The sequence below is a fragment of the Mus musculus genome, chromosome 14 (assembly GCF_000001635.26).
Source record: "Mus musculus strain C57BL/6J chromosome 14, GRCm38.p6 C57BL/6J".
Taxonomy (NCBI): Eukaryota; Metazoa; Chordata; class Mammalia; order Rodentia; family Muridae; genus Mus; species Mus musculus.
The window spans coordinates 27,220,871-27,239,975 of record NC_000080.6 but is presented as its reverse complement, the minus strand read 5'-3'; the positions used below and the strand labels follow the sequence as shown (position 1 = coordinate 27,239,975).

The following is a 19,105-nucleotide window of genomic DNA, read 5'->3' as shown; positions in this document are numbered from 1 at the left end:
GAGGGATGAGCGGGTGCACAAAATGTACACATACACAAACAGAACACTACTCAGCCTCCAGGGAGAAAATTCTGACACAGGTTAGATCATTGATCAACCCTGAGGATGTTGTCTGAAACAAGTCAGTAACAAGAAGAGAAACCCTGTTTGACTCAACTTGCCAAATCCTTAGAGCAGTCAAAATCACAGGAAGATGACTCAGGCAGTAAGGCTGTTTGAGATATGGGCCTGAGTTTGAATCCCCATCAACCCTCATAAATCCTGGTGTAGTCACAGAGATGAGTCGCAGGGACTGGAGAATCTTTGGGGTTTGCTGGCCAATCACTGTACTCAAACTGGCCAGCTCCAGGTCAGTGAGTGACCATGTCTCAAAAGAGATATGGTTGGTGGGGGTTCGTGAGATGGCTCAGGATAAAATGAAAGGCAAGCCTGGTGACCTGACTTTGATCCCCAGAGTCAACAAAGAAATAGCATCAGCTCCATAGAGTTGTCGTTCTACCTCCACATGTGAGCTGTGCAAGCATGCCTTCATGCATGCTGCTTACACACACACAGTAATAATGAATACAAACTTTGAAAAAGAAGTTAGTGATTAAGGAAGACACCTGATGTTGACCACACACACACACACACACACATACATATACACATGCAGAGACACATACACGCACACACATAGTGACACACACGCACATACACAAAAACAGATATACATATATATACACACACATATATACACATACATGCATACTCACAGAGACACAGACACACACACACACACACACATATATATATATATATATACACAGAGACACACACATACATATATGCAAATGCGCATGTAAACACACATGCAAGCACAGATACACACAAACATACACACATGTACACACTGTCCAGACAGAACACAGAATGCTAGCTTCTATCTACCAGGATTGCAATTATCAGTCATTCTGGTGAGCGGTGAGGCTGGAACAAATGAGGGGTTTTCCTTTAAAGGAAGTTTTGGCTCCTCTAAAATGTCTACACATACCCCAAACAAATCATCAAACGGCATGGGAGAGGAAGCTTCGGGACTCTTAACCATCCTTCAACCGAGAAACAAATTGTTTCCTGCAGCTCACTCCCAAACAACCTGAGCTGCGTTCCAGCATACTGAGGGAGAACCTGGAGTGCGCCGGTCCGGCTTCATCTGTCCAGTGATGAGCACCATTGAAACACCAGAGTTACCTTAGGGAATCCTACAAGAGTGGCTCCAAACCTAATGAGCTTCCAAACTGAGTTTAGCCATTCTCCAATCCAGAGAGGAGAAGATGACCAAGGGAGCCCACCTAGAGATATAACTACCAGAAGAGAGAGAGAGTAGGTGCATCTTTCTCTCCCCATCTTCCCATTAGTTGATGTGGGTCTCTTGTAAAAATCAAAATGTTAGCATCATAGAACAGAGGGTGACCAGCTCTCCACTGACTTTCCTCCAATCATAGCTGCTTGGGAGGTGATGGCAGTGATGCAATGCTACCTAGTGTGTGTGCACAGGCACATGTGCACACACACACACACACACACACACACACACCAGGCTGCTGTCCTAATTACCGCACACAACTTTTTAATTCAAGTCTAAAGAGAGACAGGAACCCGGCTCCATCATCCAGGGTTTTTGTTGTTGTTTGTTTGTTGCTTTTTAATAGCAGCTCACTGCCTATCACCTCGGGTAATGCCAAGACCTCCACATCCTCCCACACCTCAGATTCTGACTCCCAATGGAGGCTTGGGTGAGAGCTGAGAGCGCCCATCCCCTGCTCCGGAACAAGGAACTTACCTGTGCACGGAGAAAAAAACAGCACCACACCATGGGGCGCTCCGACCTCATCCACCCCAATTCCCTGGCTGCTAAGTGCAGCAGAGCCTGGTGGACAGGAGGCTCGGAGCTGTGTGAGCATGGTTTCCCTGAGGGAACTCCTCCCCGCCACTTAAGTTGCATGACAGGAAGTGACAGGGGCCATCTGTTACAAGTGTCAGAAGCTAAGCACTCCAGCCCAGGGCTCCCTCTGCCTGGTAGTTTCCTTGCCGGTTATAGCTGCTCTTTCGGAGCACTCTTGGCTTTGGCATTCAAAAACAGACCCATCTCCAGTCATTTAGAAGCAAGTTGTGCTTACTGGGTCCCTACCTCGAGACATGTGAGATGTCCCAGCAGCCCTTAGGCTGTTCTGCCTCCCATGTGGAACTCTATGTATTTAAACACTTGAGTGAAATAGAGAGATGAGGAAGTGTCACTAGGAGGGATACGGGAAGGCCAGCTTTGGGTACAAAGAAATCAAAGGTCTCCTTTGAACTTTAAGTCCTGCCTGAGACACAGAGCACATACAAAACTACAATTTAAGAGTAACCACACACCCATCCGCTGCTTTCTTTTTACTTGAGTGAATCTGGCATCTTCCCTCCAATGCCTTTTAAAAATAGCTACTGATGGAAACCTTCCTTTTGGTTTTTCTTCCTGCTCTTCTTATGGTTAACTCGGCGCTAGCATTTCTCATTTCATGAACTGGCGGTCTCAGTGGGATGCACACCCAGTTCCCTGCTTTTTACAAGATCTATACTCCCTTAGGTAATGTAGACAGTATCACTGCGACCTACAGTGTTCTGGAAGACCACAGTAAACCGTCTCCGTCACTCTCTATACAGGGCTATTGGTCTCAAGCCCAAGGAGACCTAGCTCCTGTGAAGTTTTCAAGTTTTTTTTTTTAAAGTCCCCAACAGGGCAGAATTTATTCATAAAGATCTTGTAAATATAATATTTAGCTTCAAAGATGTAAAACAAGCTTTACTGTCTCTCAAATGCACAGGTTTCAACAAGTGCTCATCTTTCTCACCCTAGCATAAGGTCAGAGGACCAGCATAGAGAGCAAGGTCAGAGGACCAGCATAGAGAGCTGGTTCATTTGGACAAGACACTCATCTAACTTCAGGGACTATGAGAAAGGCTAGCACCATCCATACTGCCAGGAAAATGTATATTCAACAGACAGACAGACAGACAGACAGACACACACATTAACTGAGCCTCCCAAAATAATTTTCACTTGGACAAAGTTTTCGAAGAGCTCTCAGAGACAGGAACCCAGGCATCTAGGAAGGGTGTGCAGGACAAAAAAGAAAAAGAAAAACCAGAAAAATCAGGCCATAGCAAGGAAGTGTGGGACCCCAAAGTGCTTAACTTGGCTGTGCCCAGAGGCAACTCTGACAGGTTCTTCTTACTTCAGAGGATGAGCGGTTGCACTTGTTTGAAGAAAGAAGGGAGTGATATCACTCTAAAGCACTCCTGTCTGAAAGACAAGAATGAGTCACCTCGGGGCCGGCACCCAGGTCACACCAAATGGTGGTGTCGCAGGGTCCTTGGGGTCCTTCTTCCCCAAGCCTAACACCTCACAAGAAGGATTTTTGCTCAAAATCCACTCAGAAAGAACCCCACATTTGCACAGGCCCCTCAACAACCTTTGCATGTGGCAGCCCAGCCAAAGAATGAATGTTAACCCTCTGAGAACCCCTGGGACATTCTTTAAGCCTGGGACAAAGCCACTTCCAAAAGCTCCAATCACCAAGACCAGCCTTACCCTGGTGGACATCCCAGGGAAATGTGAGCTGACAGAGCACACTCTGGTTTGGCTCATTTCTGTGGAGGGATGAACCACTCACAGCAACTAACCTAGGCTGACTCAATCAATTTTCCAGCTACTGAGAGTGGAGAAGAGGAAGGGGACCAAAAGCAGCGGCTACAGCATTTCTAGGAACAGGTGAACCTGACTACGCCCTAAAGCAGGTAGCGGTCGAAAAGGAAGGAAGTAGGGAGAGAAGGAAGCCTAAAGATGCCCTGGCAGGGACAGGGGCACAGAAAGGCCAGTGCACAGCCATTTCCTCTGCAGCTGTTACCGCTCTGACAGGAGTAAGAACTCCAGGAACAAAAGGGTCTGTGAAGACAGAGAGGAAAATGGCGAGGAGAAGCCACTGCCCTGTGACATTCATTTTGAGCTGCAGCACATGAGTTCATAAAGAAACTAGAGTTTTTGCTCTGGGGGCTACAGGGATTCTGGTATGTTTTTCAATTTTTACAAGTAGTATATCATTGCAACACAGCCAAGCAGAAGGTAAAAAAGCAAAATTCATCTTTCCAAGGGCTCTGCCACAACCCCCTTTGGCAGAGGTAGTGGGGTTAAAGTCAGAGGGAGACTTGGACTCAACACTAGTGCCTTTGGGATAGGGGAGGGGAGAATACCGAAGACAAAGGCCAGTGGGCTCCGCCTGCTGAAGAGGTTTCTCCACTCAGTTTCTGCTCTGGGGAACCCAAGAGGCTGCCAGCTCAAGCTGATCAGATATTCTAGGTTACTTTTTTAAAGCCTAAAATTCCAGATCTTTTATTCAAGAGAGAGAAAGAGAGATCCCAAGGGCCATCTGTATGGAACGTTCAAAGGGCAACACTTCTGGAATTTTCCTGGTACTGAGACACCCCTGAGCTTCTGGGTGTATCAAGGTCTTTGCCTCCGCCCCTTTCTTTTCTAAAAACAGGACAACGACATTGGTGAACTGCAAGAGCACAGGCCTTTTCCTTGACAACCAGGGAGGGCATCTTCCCACGCCATGATGCATCTTCAGCGTCTTGCTGGAGAGCACTTCTGTACCACTCCATCAGCCCACAACATTGGGCGCTATGCAAACATGAAAGACGAGCTTGGAATGTTCCTTTACCGTTGTCCATTCTCACCACCGCCAGTGCTGGACACTTGGCTCATGGTAACAGTGTCCTTGTGGAGGATGTTAATGCATTCTGAACCATGATTACTGCGACATTACACTGTGACTGCCGATTGTTGATATGTGAACATGAGCCCTGACCATGTATTTCTTTGTTTATATGATCCTCACAACTCTGTTAAGACGGTCTTAATTTTATTATGATATTCTACTCTGAAGTTTTTTAAACAACAACAACAAAAGAATCTAAAACTCAGAAAGGTAATGTGAGCTTTCCATTAGCACAGGGCCTAGGTGGTACAGATCAGTCAGGTTTAGAACACCTACAGCACACACATACACACACACACACACACACACATACTCAAACATATATACACTCACACACACCACACACATATATACACACATACACACACACTTCCTGCCCCTTTACCCCTTACCATCCAAGAGCCATCTAGAAAACTACTTCTTTAATATTCAGAAATCTGACTCCTTGAACCAAAAACACTGGAAAGACAAGGAATGTCGACAACAGAACCTTTCACTGCCTCCTGGGGAAAGACATCCTCCTTTCAAAGCCCCACTTTACAGTGGTTCAAGATAAATCCTAACAGATTAGAGAGAAATTTAGAAAATAAAACCAGGAAGCTGTGGAGGCCCAGGCTCCTGTGGTTTGCTATTTTCCTTCACCTTGAGGTGGTGATTCATTTGTTTCAACATGGGAAACTACCACGAGGCACTTTCTGTGTAGACACTGGTGGCTGTGTTCCCACGCCTGTTCAATAACTAGACTTCTAGCTGAGACCCTACCACCACACTTCTTGGTATCGTGGGGACAAAGGCTGCTTCTCTTGTGTGGCTCATCTATGCAGCTGCCAGCATCTCCTGATGAGAGGCTCCATCCAGGCAGCCTCCTCCAAAGGTATCACAAGCAATAGATTTACTGGGGCTGTGAGAACTTCATTTGCATAAGATATTGGTCACGTTTCAGTAAAATTCTATCTTTACTAGAAATGAAAAAATGGGCTGGTGAGATGGCTTAGTGGGTAAAACCACTTGTGGCCAAAACCTGATGACCCAAATTTGATCCCCAGAACCCATGTGAAAAATGTGTGTGGTGACTGAGATCTTAAATCCTAGCACTCTTACTGAGAGACCGGAGGTAGAAACAGGAGAATTGCCCAGAAATTTGAGGGTCAACCAGCCTGGAGTACACAGAACACTAGAGACAATGAAAGAGGCTCTGCCTCACCAAAATGAAAGCTGAGAACAGATTTCTGAAAGTGTCCTCTGACTTTCACATACATATGCCTACACACACACACACACACACACACACACAGAGAGAGAGAGAGAGAGAGATGATAATAAATAAACAAAAAAGGTAGCAAATACTATATGTGGTGACACATGTCTGTTACAGCAGCACTCTGGGGCGGAGGTATCTTACATTTTAGGACAGCATGGTCTCCTGAACGAGACTCTGATGGAGTGGAGGAGCAGGAAGAGGGTGAGGGGGAAGAAGGAAGAGAGGTGACAAGAAAAGAAACTTAGCAAATTATAGTGTTTCTTCCATTTGAAATTCATTGCATTCTGTAATCTCTTCCTTTGTGTATGAGACACTAAAGACACCACAGAATCTAAAGCATCAGAAGACAGCCTTGGGATGTCCCTGTGCACCTGAAGTTACACAGAAGTTCCCACAATTCTGCCTGATGAGTTACAGAAGGGGACATAAAGTGATCAGTGCAGAAATGGGATGCTAGTAATGACCGAAATGTAAAATGATTACCATTGATTTAACCAACACCTAACATTGGAAAAGTAACAGGCCTTAGATTTCTGAGATGGTTGCCAAATTCGGGTACAAGAAGAGGAAACCAAGTTTTTATGCCATGGTTGGAGGGAGGAACCACAAGTGTCTGTGATGGGGTCATCCTGGCAGAGGGGCATCACCACATCGAGCCAGTGAGAATTAAGGACGTCGGAGGATGCCGAGCCTGGGTGTTTACTTGTGGTCAGCTCCTTTCACTGAATGTCTCTCGATCTACTTTTTACTGCTGCAAACACAACTTGGGCAGCTATACCCCTTGATTTACTATGAGTTATGGGGGAGGGGAGGGCAGGCCTCTAGATGCCACCCAAAAACTGGATATAGGTGACTTAACTGTAGAGATTCAGACCAAGCCCTGCTCAGTGCCCCAGCCCAACAAGATTACAAAATAAATGGAAAGCACGTGGGAACAGACCTGGCTGCCCAAGGTCAAGAACAAATAAATAAGAAACTCTTCATCTACAGTTTCAACCCAAGAACTAAAAATAAATGGTGCCTTGACACGGGATCCTTACAGATGGCTAACCTGCCTAGTCTTCTGGGCTTATCTTGCCAGTTTTGCTCTGAGCTATTATTTGTATGCTGTACTTTTTCTCTCTCTAAACAAATCGGAACCTTTATAACCAAATTCCTCGCATTATTTGGCAATTGATACTGTTGTGGCTTGAGTCTGAAATATCCCCCAGAGGCTCATGGTTTGGGCACGGATCTATTTTAGGAGGTTGCGGAACCTAGACCAAGGAAGGAGACCACTAGCGGAGGGGTGGGGCTTCAGGGCTATCTCAGCCAATCCTCCCCTTCCCCAAGTTTCTCTGCTTCCGGGTCCACCAGGCTAGGAACAGCCTCTATCACGTGCTCCCACGGCCACAGCCTGGGTGATTCTTCTGTACCATCATTACCACGAGGGACTGGAACCCACTGAAACAGTAAACCAAAACCAGAACCTTCCCTGCCTTAAGTTGTCTTTGTCTGATGCGGTCGCAGCAACCTAGAAATAATACAGATGCCCAGGGAACTGCTCTACAGTCTTGCCCGTGCGGGAGCTTTTGCAAAGCGGCCCTTTTGATTTCTATCTTCGAACACGAGCCTCCTCCATGCAGCTCTTCCAAGGCCTGTCAAGTCCTCTTGGTTAGCCTCGCCGTTAAAAGTGAACCCCTTGCGGGTTACTGACCTCCGCTCGGTTCTTTGGAAGAGAAAAGGTTTACACGAATGGAGCTGATCTCTATCAGCCAGAGAACTTCCTTACTTGGAAATGGCACTTACTATTTGTCAGTCTACTGCCAAATCAAGTTACGAGTGGAAAGGCCGAACGTGGGGGTGAGGATGGCATTTTTGAAGCTTCTACTGAATAATAATAACCAGGAGGATTTTTAAGAAGAAATTTGCTTAGGTCAGAAAAACAACTTTACGTTTTAATGTTCTGGGTCAAACTATGTAACAAAGCAAAAGTCATTTTTACTACAAAGTTTCTCCTCCGTTTTTTCAGGTATACTTAAAACAATCAGGGCATTTCTTTCATGTGTGTGTGTTCCTTGACCCACATAGGGCAATCACTTCTCTCCTTCCTCCATAATGTGGGTTCTGTGTACGAAACCGGGGCAGTCAGGCTCCCTCGCCTTTACCCACTGAGCCATCTCCTCAGCCCCTCCCTCCCTATAGTAACTTTAGCTACAGCCGCCTGCCAGGGCTAGGAAAAGCAGTAAGATGTGATGGGCTGGGCCCGGTACTGCTTGGTAAGACACTTCACTTCTGCAACCTGAGTTTTCTCATGTGTAGAACACATGTAATGGTGCCTTCCTTTCTCAACAACGTGTGGGAAGTCCTACAGGACACTGACTGACGTGTGTGAAGGCAGAGCAAACCGTGTAAGGACACCAGGGGTCCTCACATTCTATTTTTGTATAGGTTTAAATATTTCTGTTACTTTTAAAAAAAAATATTTTTACTTCTTTTCAAAGTGAAGAAAATGTATCCTCTTTTAAATTCTGTTTGATTCTGATCTGCTTGTTTGTGGTGGGGTCTAATGTGATAGCCCAGCATGGCTTTGCACTTGGAATTCTCCTGCCTCGACCTTTTGGGCACCCATATTTATTCATCACTGTGTCCATCTGAAGAGTTCAAGAATTCTACAAAAACATCCTCAAGAAAATACCAAGATATTAAGATGCACTCTGTCTCCATGATGCACAGCACCCTGATAGTCTAACAGTAAAGTACTTTTCTCCTTTTTAAAATGTGTGATTGGGTGCATCTGAAGAATAAAAATTGCTACTTTCACCTCCTTAAATCAGAATTGTAAAGGAGTCACCAATACTGGGAAACAGCACACCAGCCGGATGCTGGGGAGAGGTCTAAGTGTCTACACAAGGGATAATGCCGTCCTTACTGGAGGCCTAGCACCTGCTCCCACATAGGCCTCTCCCAGGACGCTGCCTCTTTAAGAGAGACTTCCTGGTGAGGCAGAGATTTCCGAATGCAGCTTCCTGGAGACCACATACATAAACAATAAACTCTGCTGAAGAACTGCAAATAGACAATACAGCCCATGCTGCGGCTGGAGCGGCTGGAACACGAACCAATTATGAGGGCTGACAATAGCCAGGGCATTCCATGAGGAATGCAGATCTGTGATAAACACAGGGAAACAAGTTACCCAAACACTATACACCTGCACGCAGTGAACGGATTTTTAAAAACACGGAGCCTGACCTCTCATACCAGAGAGAAATGGTTGCCTCCAGAGTCAGGGCTGTTTTTTAAATTATCATCGGCCAGGAAGAAAGCAGCCAAAACTCTTCTCAGAGCCCCGCCACACACTAAGTGCACACTCAAGAGAACACGTGTTTCCAGGCTGACCGGCGAGGCCTGGGACATCTCTAACAGCCAAGCGTGTGTGGGGTTGCCCTATAGTTGAACTCCCTTCCTGGGCCTGGGGAGCCCCCAGCTCAGAAACCAGAGCCCAAGTCCTACTAAAGAAGACAAACACTGCCCACTCATTTCCCAGCCTTCCTTGAAGCCAGAGCACCGGAGTACTAGCCAGGCTCAGCCAATTAGGTACTGCCATCGGAGGCCTAGGTCAGGAGCTGGGAGGCGGGGCAGCCAGGACACTGCAGGGCTAGTTGTGTGGGGGTCATAGGGGATCATCGTTAGCAGGGGTTGTGAGGGCAGATTGGAAGCTATGTTTTATTGTCAGGGCCGGGGTTATAAAAGTGACATCTTCCCCACCCAGAGACAGGTGTCCTTAGGACAATTGTTAGTGGTGTTATCTGGGGCTGTTCCTGATTTCCTGATCCTTCCCAGTCTCTGTGAGCGAGCGAGCGAGCGAGCGACCAACCGTGAATTCACTTTCTATTTAACAGAACTACATCTCTTGCTAAGGGGCTAGTTCCTGAACACAGTTCTGTGAGGCAGTCCCGAAGTTAAGAGCACAGAGTAGCTCTGAGCTCCAGTATGGAATGGCTTCTCTCACACTTACACTGCCTCCTGACCTTATGCCCTGTATCGGTTGGTCTCTGATTCCTCCTGGACTTTATCTTCTTCTGCCTTCCTTCCCCACCCCCACCCCCAGCCCCAGCCCCCAATCTGAGGTCACACGGCCTGTTTCTCATCAGGCTCCTTCCTGTCTCCGGGTCTGTGCACCTGCTATTCCTCTTCAGGAAACTCCACCCCAGCTCGTCACAGAGCAGGCAGCATCCTCACTGTGTAACATCAACTCATGGGAGGCCCCGACCGACCAACAGACAGACCAGGCTGTCCAAAGGACTTTGCTCCCCACCCCAGCTCTTAGTTCCCTGTCAAGATACCTGTTGATTTCCTTTGCAGAACTTACCACATCCTGTGATTAATTCATTTCAGATGACAGTAGCAAACACCACTGCCTGGGGACCTTCTACTCGCCAGACGGCAGGCGAAGTTCCCTTGATTCCAGGCTACTCAGTGATTTCATAGAGGTTACTGACACTCTCTAGGCTCAGAAAGGTTAAAGGAGTTGTCCCAAGAGCTAGGCTTGCCAGAGATGAACAAAAACTTAACGTGGATTTGCATCATGGTGCTTCTCACCACAGTGCTCCCACAGACACCAGGTGAACGAGGACCAATTGTGTCACAGCTGGTGGAACTTTGAACCTGGTACTCCAGATCGCAGCCTCCTCTTGCACACAGACACACACACACACAGACACACACACACACAGACACACACACACACTGACACCTTCCACCCCTGCCGGCATTCAGTCTAGCACCCACATGCCTCCCAGGGAAGAACTGTATCCTGATTTGGGTAGAGATGGGGCTCACTTTCCCCAGTCAAGAGAAACAGGCTCCAAGGGTGGGTGTGCATGAACACCTCAGAAGAATTCACAGCCAGCCAGATGGGATGCAAACCGGCAAACAACACTTTCAATGTTCTTGAAGAATTCTGAAGCCTGAAGAAGCCAGGAGCAATCTTCAGGCCCTCCCCAGGGGAAATAAATGCCTTCAAGGACTGTGCCAGGGCTGAGAACTGCTAGGGTGAAAAGAGGAGTCAAGACAAGAGAGTGAGGGACAGTGACAGCCCAGCTCATTGAGGGAACCAGTTAGTCAGAGGACCTGCAGAAGGGAACAAGAAAAGACTGGGGTACAGAGAATTGGGATCAAGGTAGAGATTCCACCTCTCCCTGGAGGAAACAAACCAGCTGGGGTGGTCCAGAATGGCTGTACAATCAGGTAGAAACTAACTTTGTCAAGGACAAGGACAAGGTCATGGCTGTACAATACTGGTCTAATGCTGGTAGGGTTGGTAGTCATCTCCTCTATATCTTTAATTCTACAGGCATAAGTGTGTCATCTAAAAACTGTATTCATGATTTAAAAAAGAAAAGAAGTCCCTTTTCAGTCTCCTGGCTCCCTTTCCCTGCAGAAGGAGCCAGGCAAGGTCCTCCCGCCAGCAGCACAGCTGTCCCTCTGGGGATGGGGAGCTACACAGAGCTCTGAAGTGGGTGATTTATGGAGAAGACCAGGAGTCACGTGCTTCTTGATGACAGTCACACCTGCCAAAACTCCCAAAGACCCACCTCAGGCTCATGTCATCTTTAAGAGCAAAAGCTGCTTGCTGCTTTCCTAACAGTGTAGTTTGGACACAAAAGATCTCCCGTGCTGAACAGACATCTGGGGGCTGTGGGAAGGGAGCCCACCATGACCCTCTGTGATGTTGTATTTCAAGAATTCCTTCCCTGGGGAGGTGTAACACTGTCTATCTCTCCTTACAAAGTGCCAATAGCAAAGCAAAGTAGGATTCCACCAGAGTTCAACTGGGGAGACAAGGAGGTACTAGGGTCTTAAAGCAAGGATAAGGAGTTCCCTCTAATTACATGGGTGACCTGAAAGCAGCTGCACTGCAAAGTCTTTATTCAGCACAGGTGACAGCTTCCCATAACCACAAGATCAATGTCCCTTCAGTTAACTACCTCCTATATATGCCAATACCACATAGAAGACTTCCGACCGCATCAACCTACTGAAGGTAGGTTAGGCAGAACTGGTTAGGGCAGAACTGCATACAAATGGCTAGAAGGAGCAAATGGAATCTCAGGGTCACTGGACCCTCCCCACCAGCTCTTTCTAGAAGGGAAATCTCAACAGCCAACAAGCCAACAGAACAACCTGTCTGGTGAATATAGGGGCTGATTTGCCACAATAAAAAGTCATTATAAGGCCAAGCATGCCTTGAATCCCAGCACTCAGGTCACAAGGCAGATGGATCTCTGCATTTGAGGCCAGCCTGGCTAACATAGTGAGTTCCAGGAACAGCCAGAGCTACATAGAGAGACCTCGTTTTTAAAAGAAGAGGAAGAGGAGGAGGCAGAAAGGAGGAGGAAGAGGAAAGAAAAAAATCATTATGAGCAGCAACAATGGTTGGGCTGTTTCTAACAGGAATATGAATCTGTACAAATAGACATTGCTAGTGTTAGCGTATGTACACACACATACACATATATGATCATATGTAGCAAGATATTTATCCATTAAACATAATATATAATATTATATAATGTAGTAATCATGGTTTTATTATCATCCTCTTTAACTTAATATAAGAATTTGTTGGAGCCAGGATCTGGTTCTGTCTGCTTGCCCAGCATGCACTAGGCCCCTAGGTTCAATTAGTCCTCAGTACCACATAACTGGGTGTGACAGTACATGTCTGTAATCCCACCACTCCAGAAGTACAGGCTGGAGGATCAGAAGTTGAAAGTCAACTTTAGCTACAGAGTGAATTTGAAGCAAGCTTGATACATGAGACCCTGTCTCAAAAAGGGGTGGGTCTGAGAAGGGAACCCCAAGAACAGGCATCTTGGGAAAGCTAGTGTTGCAATTTCCTACCATTGGCAGGTACAGTGCTGGGGATACCTAACACAGACCCTAATATCTGGACTGCCCCACGTGAGCTACAGGCTTGGGAGAATCCCCCACTATGGAAGACCTGGATTTCCTGTCACCATGAAGGGAAACAAAGCGACCTCTCCTCCTCACACTGCGCACAGCTGTATGCACGTTCACAGAGGTCCTCTCAATAGCCCCTTGAATCACATACAGTTATGAGATGAATTTTACAAAAGAAAATGCAAGCCTCGGTGATGTTAAGCATTCACCAAAGACCATTCAGTTAGTCTGACATGTAGGCATTCTGAGTGTGCAAGCCAAGTCATAGAACAGTACAAAAGACAGAACAGAGTCAGCTAATATATGCTGGGGAATTGTTTCACAGACCCTTAATAGGTCTCCTTGTCCAGAATGACTTCTGCATAGCAGGCACTACGTGGACAGCTTGGCTGCCTCATCACTATGGCAACCTCCAAGGCTCGGACTTGAGGACACTAAGGTTCAGAGAGGTTGAGTTCCTGGTCCATTGCCACAGAACTTGTTAACAGCAGCCTCTGTGTAGTTGCTTAAGCTTGGACATGGGCTCTGCCATGCCTTCTCCATGTCCTTTAGGCACCATGTTTCCCCCCATTACTTCCCACTTTGAAGCCCAGAGCAGCTAATTCTGTACCAGAATAATGACTGGGGTAGGAGAGGGTAGGGAGCGAGGGTAGGAATTTTACAAAATATAATTCCTGCCAACAGTGAGCTGTATCATCAATCTGCAGTGTGTCCAAGGCTCCCCGTGAGCTCTGCTTACCCTCTGCCTAAATCACACCAAAATGTGTGATGAGCGACGACACCATGGGGTTTGGTATGCACCTGAAAACAACACCCCAAAACACATTGTGGTGGTTTAAATAAAAATGGCCCCCACAGATCCACAGGGAGTGGTACTAGTAGGAGGTGTGGCCTTGTTGGAGGAGGTATATCACACCTACTTCCTGCTGCCTGTGAATCAAGATACAAAACTCTCAGCTCCTTCTCCAGCACCACGTCTGCCTGTGTGCCGCCATGCTTCCCACCATGACCATAATAGACTAAACCTCTGAACTGCAAGCCAGCCCTAATTAAATCTTTTCCTTTCTAAGAGTTCCTGTGGTCATGGTGTCTTTTCACAGCAATAGAAACTCTAAAACAGCTGGGCGGTGGTGACGCACACCTTTAATCCCAGCATTTGGGAGGCAGAGGCAGGAGGATTTCTGAGATCGAGGCCAGCCTGGTCTACAAAGTGAGTGCCAGGACAGCCAGGGCTACACAGAGAAACCCTGTCTCGAAAAAACCAAAAAACAAACAAAACAAAACAAAACAAAACAAAACAAAACAAAATAAAACAAAAACCTCTAAAACACACACCCAGAAGTGGCAGGGGATGAAGTGATATGTAAACCCCCAGAGAGGCCAAATTCTCTGCTCATGATGAGAAAAAGGCAGGACTGTGGACAGGCAGGAACCCTTCAATAAGGCAACCCAGGTAGGAAATGCCAGAGACCACATGTGGCCCAGTGAGAGGGTGGTGTGGGCTTCCTTCCTCCTTTGCCACAAACTGCTGTCTGACTCAAGAGTCCCAAGCTCAGGTGAGGTAGCTTTGCTGCCCAGCACAGCACGGGCTAAACCCCTCAGGGTCATCAAAAGGCTATTCCCCATATACTAGAAAGAATGTAACCCCTGCTCTGGGGAAGCTAGACTTCTGTAAAATGCAGGCACTGATCTGGGCAGGGCAGGGCCTCAGACTCTGCATCTCTAACCAGCCCCAGGTTGTGTTTCTCCAGCTCTATGGAGAGCATTTTGAAAACCCAGCAAAAAGACATGCAGGGGCTTAAGACCATCTCTCTCTGTTTCATATTGCCTTGTTCCTACAGTCTCAGCAATAAGTGCTGTCTTCTAACAGCTAAAAACTGAACTAGACCTGTATATCCTTAAATCTCATGATTCTGGATGCTCCTGAGAGCCTCGGGACTTCTGAATGATCTCCTTTAGTCAGTGGGACAGACAACTGTTACTGGAGAAAAACCTTGTTTAGATGTTACAGCAATTTGCCTGTCTAGCATGCATAAAGCCCTAGGTTTGATTCCCAGTACTACCCAAAACAGCGTGGCAGTGCACAGCTATGATCCCAGCGCTGGGAAGGTGGAAGGATCAGAAGTTCAAGGCCACCCTGCCTTCCTGCATCAGCCCTTTCAGTCAGGGTTGTCCCTGATTAACCAGAATGACTATCTCGATGCAGGCATGACTACGTTCCTGACACTGGGTCATCAGCTCAGTGAGCTCACCAGCAGTAACGGAGTCCTCTTGGGCACCTGTGCACCCCCCTACCTGTCACAGATCATACCTCCCTCACGGGACAAATATTTTAATAGAACTACATAGCAGACCCACACCAAGTTTTAATGGCTGGGGCCAATTGCCAGTGCTAGCACACAAATCGCGGAAAGGGAATTGTTTGCGGTGGCTCTTCACCGTGGCACCGCAACCCATCAGGCCAGAAGAAATGAACCAGCAACTGTATGCAACAGTAGCCAAATGAGTACACACAACTAACTCACAAACAGGCAGAAATGTTCTTCATTCCTCTAAACTGGAGAAGAGAGATTCGGCTCCAGAAACAACTCCAGAGTCAAGGTTGAGGAACAGCAGGCAGCTTGGGAAGACACAGTAACTGAGCTATTTCTTCCAGCAAACGACTGTGAGCTCTGATCCTGGGAGCCGTTGTTTATTCAAATTACTAAACATTAAGAGAGATACTTGGAATCCCTTCGTGCTGCCTCCTACTGAGGCCATCCTTGAGTTCAGTAGCAAAAGGAACTTTTTAGTAGTTACAGAAGTCTGGGGCTAATCACATAAAATTATACACAAAATATAGTTTAAGATATTCGGTGCAAGCAGATGAGTAGAAGGAATGGCTTTTACTGAAGCAAGAAATGAGGTTCAGGGGTCGTTCTCAGTGGAGGTGATCTGATGAGCCACATCAGGATGACAAAGGACAGGACAGGAAAAGTCACTTCCTGAGCCACAGGTGTTAGGAAGAGAAAAGCAAACTGGGGACAGGTATTTTGGTGATACATATATGCTGAGCCTCTTAGTCACTCTAAATAATGCCATGAGTATATTTTTTTAAAGATGGGGGTGGGGGAAGCCTGGGAGAACAGACAGCGGGGGAACCGTTGTTATATTTCAGCAGCAAATGTTGCTTCTGAACGTTTGAAAGGTGTTTTAGTCTCAACTTCAAGCCTTCTCTTCCTGCAAAGTCTTAGAAATTGCTGAAAAACTTTTGGTGCCTAGTAGAAGTCTTTCCTAAGGAAAAAAAGATACATTAGACTTTAATCACACAAGTCCTGTGATGAGACACAATATACCACAGAGTGAAAAATACTTTTGTGAGCTGCTGCTGCTGCTGCTGCTTCTTCTTCTTCTTCTTCTTCTTCTTCTTCTTCTTCTTCTTCTTCTTCTTCTTCTTCTTCTTCTCCTTCTCCTTCTCCTTCTCCTTCTCCTTCTCCTTCTCCTTCTCCTTCTCCTTCTCCTTCTCCTTCTCCTTCTCCTTCTCCTTCTCCTTCTTCTTCTTCTTCTCCACCTCCTCCTCCTTCATTTTCTTCTTCTTTCTTTCTTAAAGCCAAGTGCCATGGTTAGTGTTCATTGTCAATTTGACACATTTTCAAATCACCTGGGATGAAAATCACACTGAAAAGTTTTCTAGATCAGGTCTGCCCATGGGCATGTCTCCTGGGGTTTGTCTTGTTCTTTAATTAAATTAGAAGTGCCATCCACTGTGGGCAGCACCATGCTCTAGGCTTGGGTCCTGAACTGTGAAAGGGAGCCTAGTAGTGGGTGTGTATGTACTTATTTCTCTCCACCTTTGACAGTGAATACGATGTGTCAGGGTGTTCTAAGTGCATCCTCCTGCCTTATGAACTATAACCAGGACCTGAAACAAACCCTTCCTCCCCTGTGCTGCTTCCTGCCTGGCAATTTTATCACAGCAACAGAAATGACACTAGAATGCTAAATATTCTTTGTGACCCGTGCTACAATTCCTATTTGAAATGATTCCCAAAGGCCTATGTGCTGAAGGCTTAGCACGCAGACTGAAGCTATTGAGAAGTGGGAGACTCTATGAGCCAGCACCCAGAGGAAGGAAGTCAGGTCCTTGGGGGGACATTGCAACCCTGTCCCCTCCCTGTTACTCTCTTTCCTTCCTGGCCACCATGAGGCGAGCTGCATCCTTGGCCACATGGCCCTGCCATGGTACCCTGTACTGCTACAAGCCTGCAGCATCAGGAGCAAGAAGCCACAGCCAAACAGTGAATCAGTATAAGCCATACCTTTTTAAAAAGTTTCTTACCTCATATATTTATCATATTGACAGAAAGTTGACTATTACAATTCCTAAATTCCTAATACAAGTTTTTAATTTATAGCCTTCTACATTTCAAGTTATCGTGTACAATACAGACTAATTTTGTAAGTGAAGAAAAATGACACTTTAAGATGCTTCTGGGTCTGTTTAGTTAGTGGTTTTGTCATTAAATATGTAGACTTGATATCCTACATATGTAAATATGTAGATCCCTAGGGCATACACTTTAAAAAGCCAGTGCAGTGTGGTGTTCTTACATAGCTCTGATGCTCAGCAGAGGGACAGGCATATTCCAGGCCTTGGTGGCCAGCTAGCCTAACCTGATGTGCCAAATGCAGACTAGTGACAGATCCTGTCTCAAAAAGCAAGGTGGAACCAGGCATTGCTTTAAACCCAGGACTTGGGGCAGAAGCAGGGGAACCCTTGTGAGCTTGAAGCCAGCCTGCTCTATAAAGCAGGTTCTAGGTCAGCCTTGGCTACACAGTAAGTCCCTATGACAACCCGCTCCCCCAAAGGCAAGGTGGACAGTTCCTGAAGGATGACACCCATGACTGATATCTGACCTCATATACACGTGTGGATATACACCCCACACAACAAGTACACAAGAGAGAGGAGAGAGAGAGAGAATGCAAATAGTTAATTCTGTCTCCCATCTATTACGTAAAGAGGAAAGATAGTTTCGGGGGAGGGGAGGTGTTCTACTACACTAGAAATCTAGGAAGTAGTAAGGATGTCATGTCTACAGGTTCCTTTCCCAGGCAATTCACCCCTCAGCAGTACATCCCAGAGGAATGGCCTATAGCTGTGAGATCCCAGCCTGAGAAGCTAGGCAAGAAAGGGTCACCTTGTTCAGAACTTAATCACAGACCGGTGACAAACTGATATCAATTATTTAGTCTAATCCCCATAAGATCCTGGGACATTTCAGGGAGGGAGCATGAGTCTTGGTGAAACTGATCGCCTACCCAGATTGGCAAATGGCAGACCCACTTGGATTTGATTCTCCGACTAAAGATAAAAGGGTCAAGAGTGGAACCCTTCTAAGAGCTGACCAGAAGCTAGCTGGTGAAGACCAGATAGATGAGCTGGCCAATCAGAACTTCCACGGGCCAAGCAAGGCAGACAGAGCTGGCATCATCATGTACCCACCACATACACACCACGTACACACAGGATGATGACCCAGGTCCCCACAGCTGAGTGTTCTTTTATTAAGCCATCACTTTCTAGGGACAGTAGAGAACATGTTCTTTGCCTAGAGCTCCACCAAAATGGATGCAAGGAGTCTGCAGTGAATACCTTCCCTGGGACAGAGCCTTGGCTGCCAGCATCTGCTCAGTACTGTGCTCAGAGCACAATAGCTTCAGATCAATAAGCAGCCCACTGTGCCTGTGAATAGGAAACTAGCAGCAAGGATGGTTTCTTCCCCCAGGGGGTCAAACCTGAAGCAAACTACATCTTAAACCACCAGTTCATAAGAAATCTAAAGGACAGGAAGACAGGTTAAATGGCATCCTAGGGTAGATGTGCACACACACACACAACACACTGACACACAAAAGACTGAAGTATTTACCAGTGGAATAAGACTGGTATGACACCTATAAGCAACTGGTCTGATCTTTTCAAAACATTCTAAAAGATCATAAAGAGGGTAGGGCATAGGGGCTATCTGAGAATAACATAGACTTAAGAAAGCGTACAACAGGGGCTGGTTTGATCTGACACCCTCTTCTGGTGTGTCTGAAGACAACTACAGTG

The 19,105-nt window shown here is 46.5% G+C and overlaps 1 protein-coding gene across 6 annotated transcripts in view; it reads right to left on the bottom strand.

Annotated features, from left to right (window-relative positions):
• The window catches only part of Arhgef3 (Rho guanine nucleotide exchange factor (GEF) 3), a 289,456-nt gene that overhangs the window by 163,941 nt on the left and 106,410 nt on the right, over positions 1–19,105 (bottom strand). Inside the window, exon 1 of one of the 6 annotated variants that reach the window (NM_027871.2) lies at positions 1,823–1,966. The exons of the other annotated variants lie outside the window; for them this stretch is intronic. Within the exon in view, the coding sequence (NP_082147.1) occupies positions 1,823–1,873 (51 nt within the window). The 5' untranslated portion in view covers positions 1,874–1,966. Of the gene's footprint in view, positions 1–1,822; positions 1,967–19,105 lie in introns of those variants that run through there. 6 annotated transcript variants of the gene reach the window in all.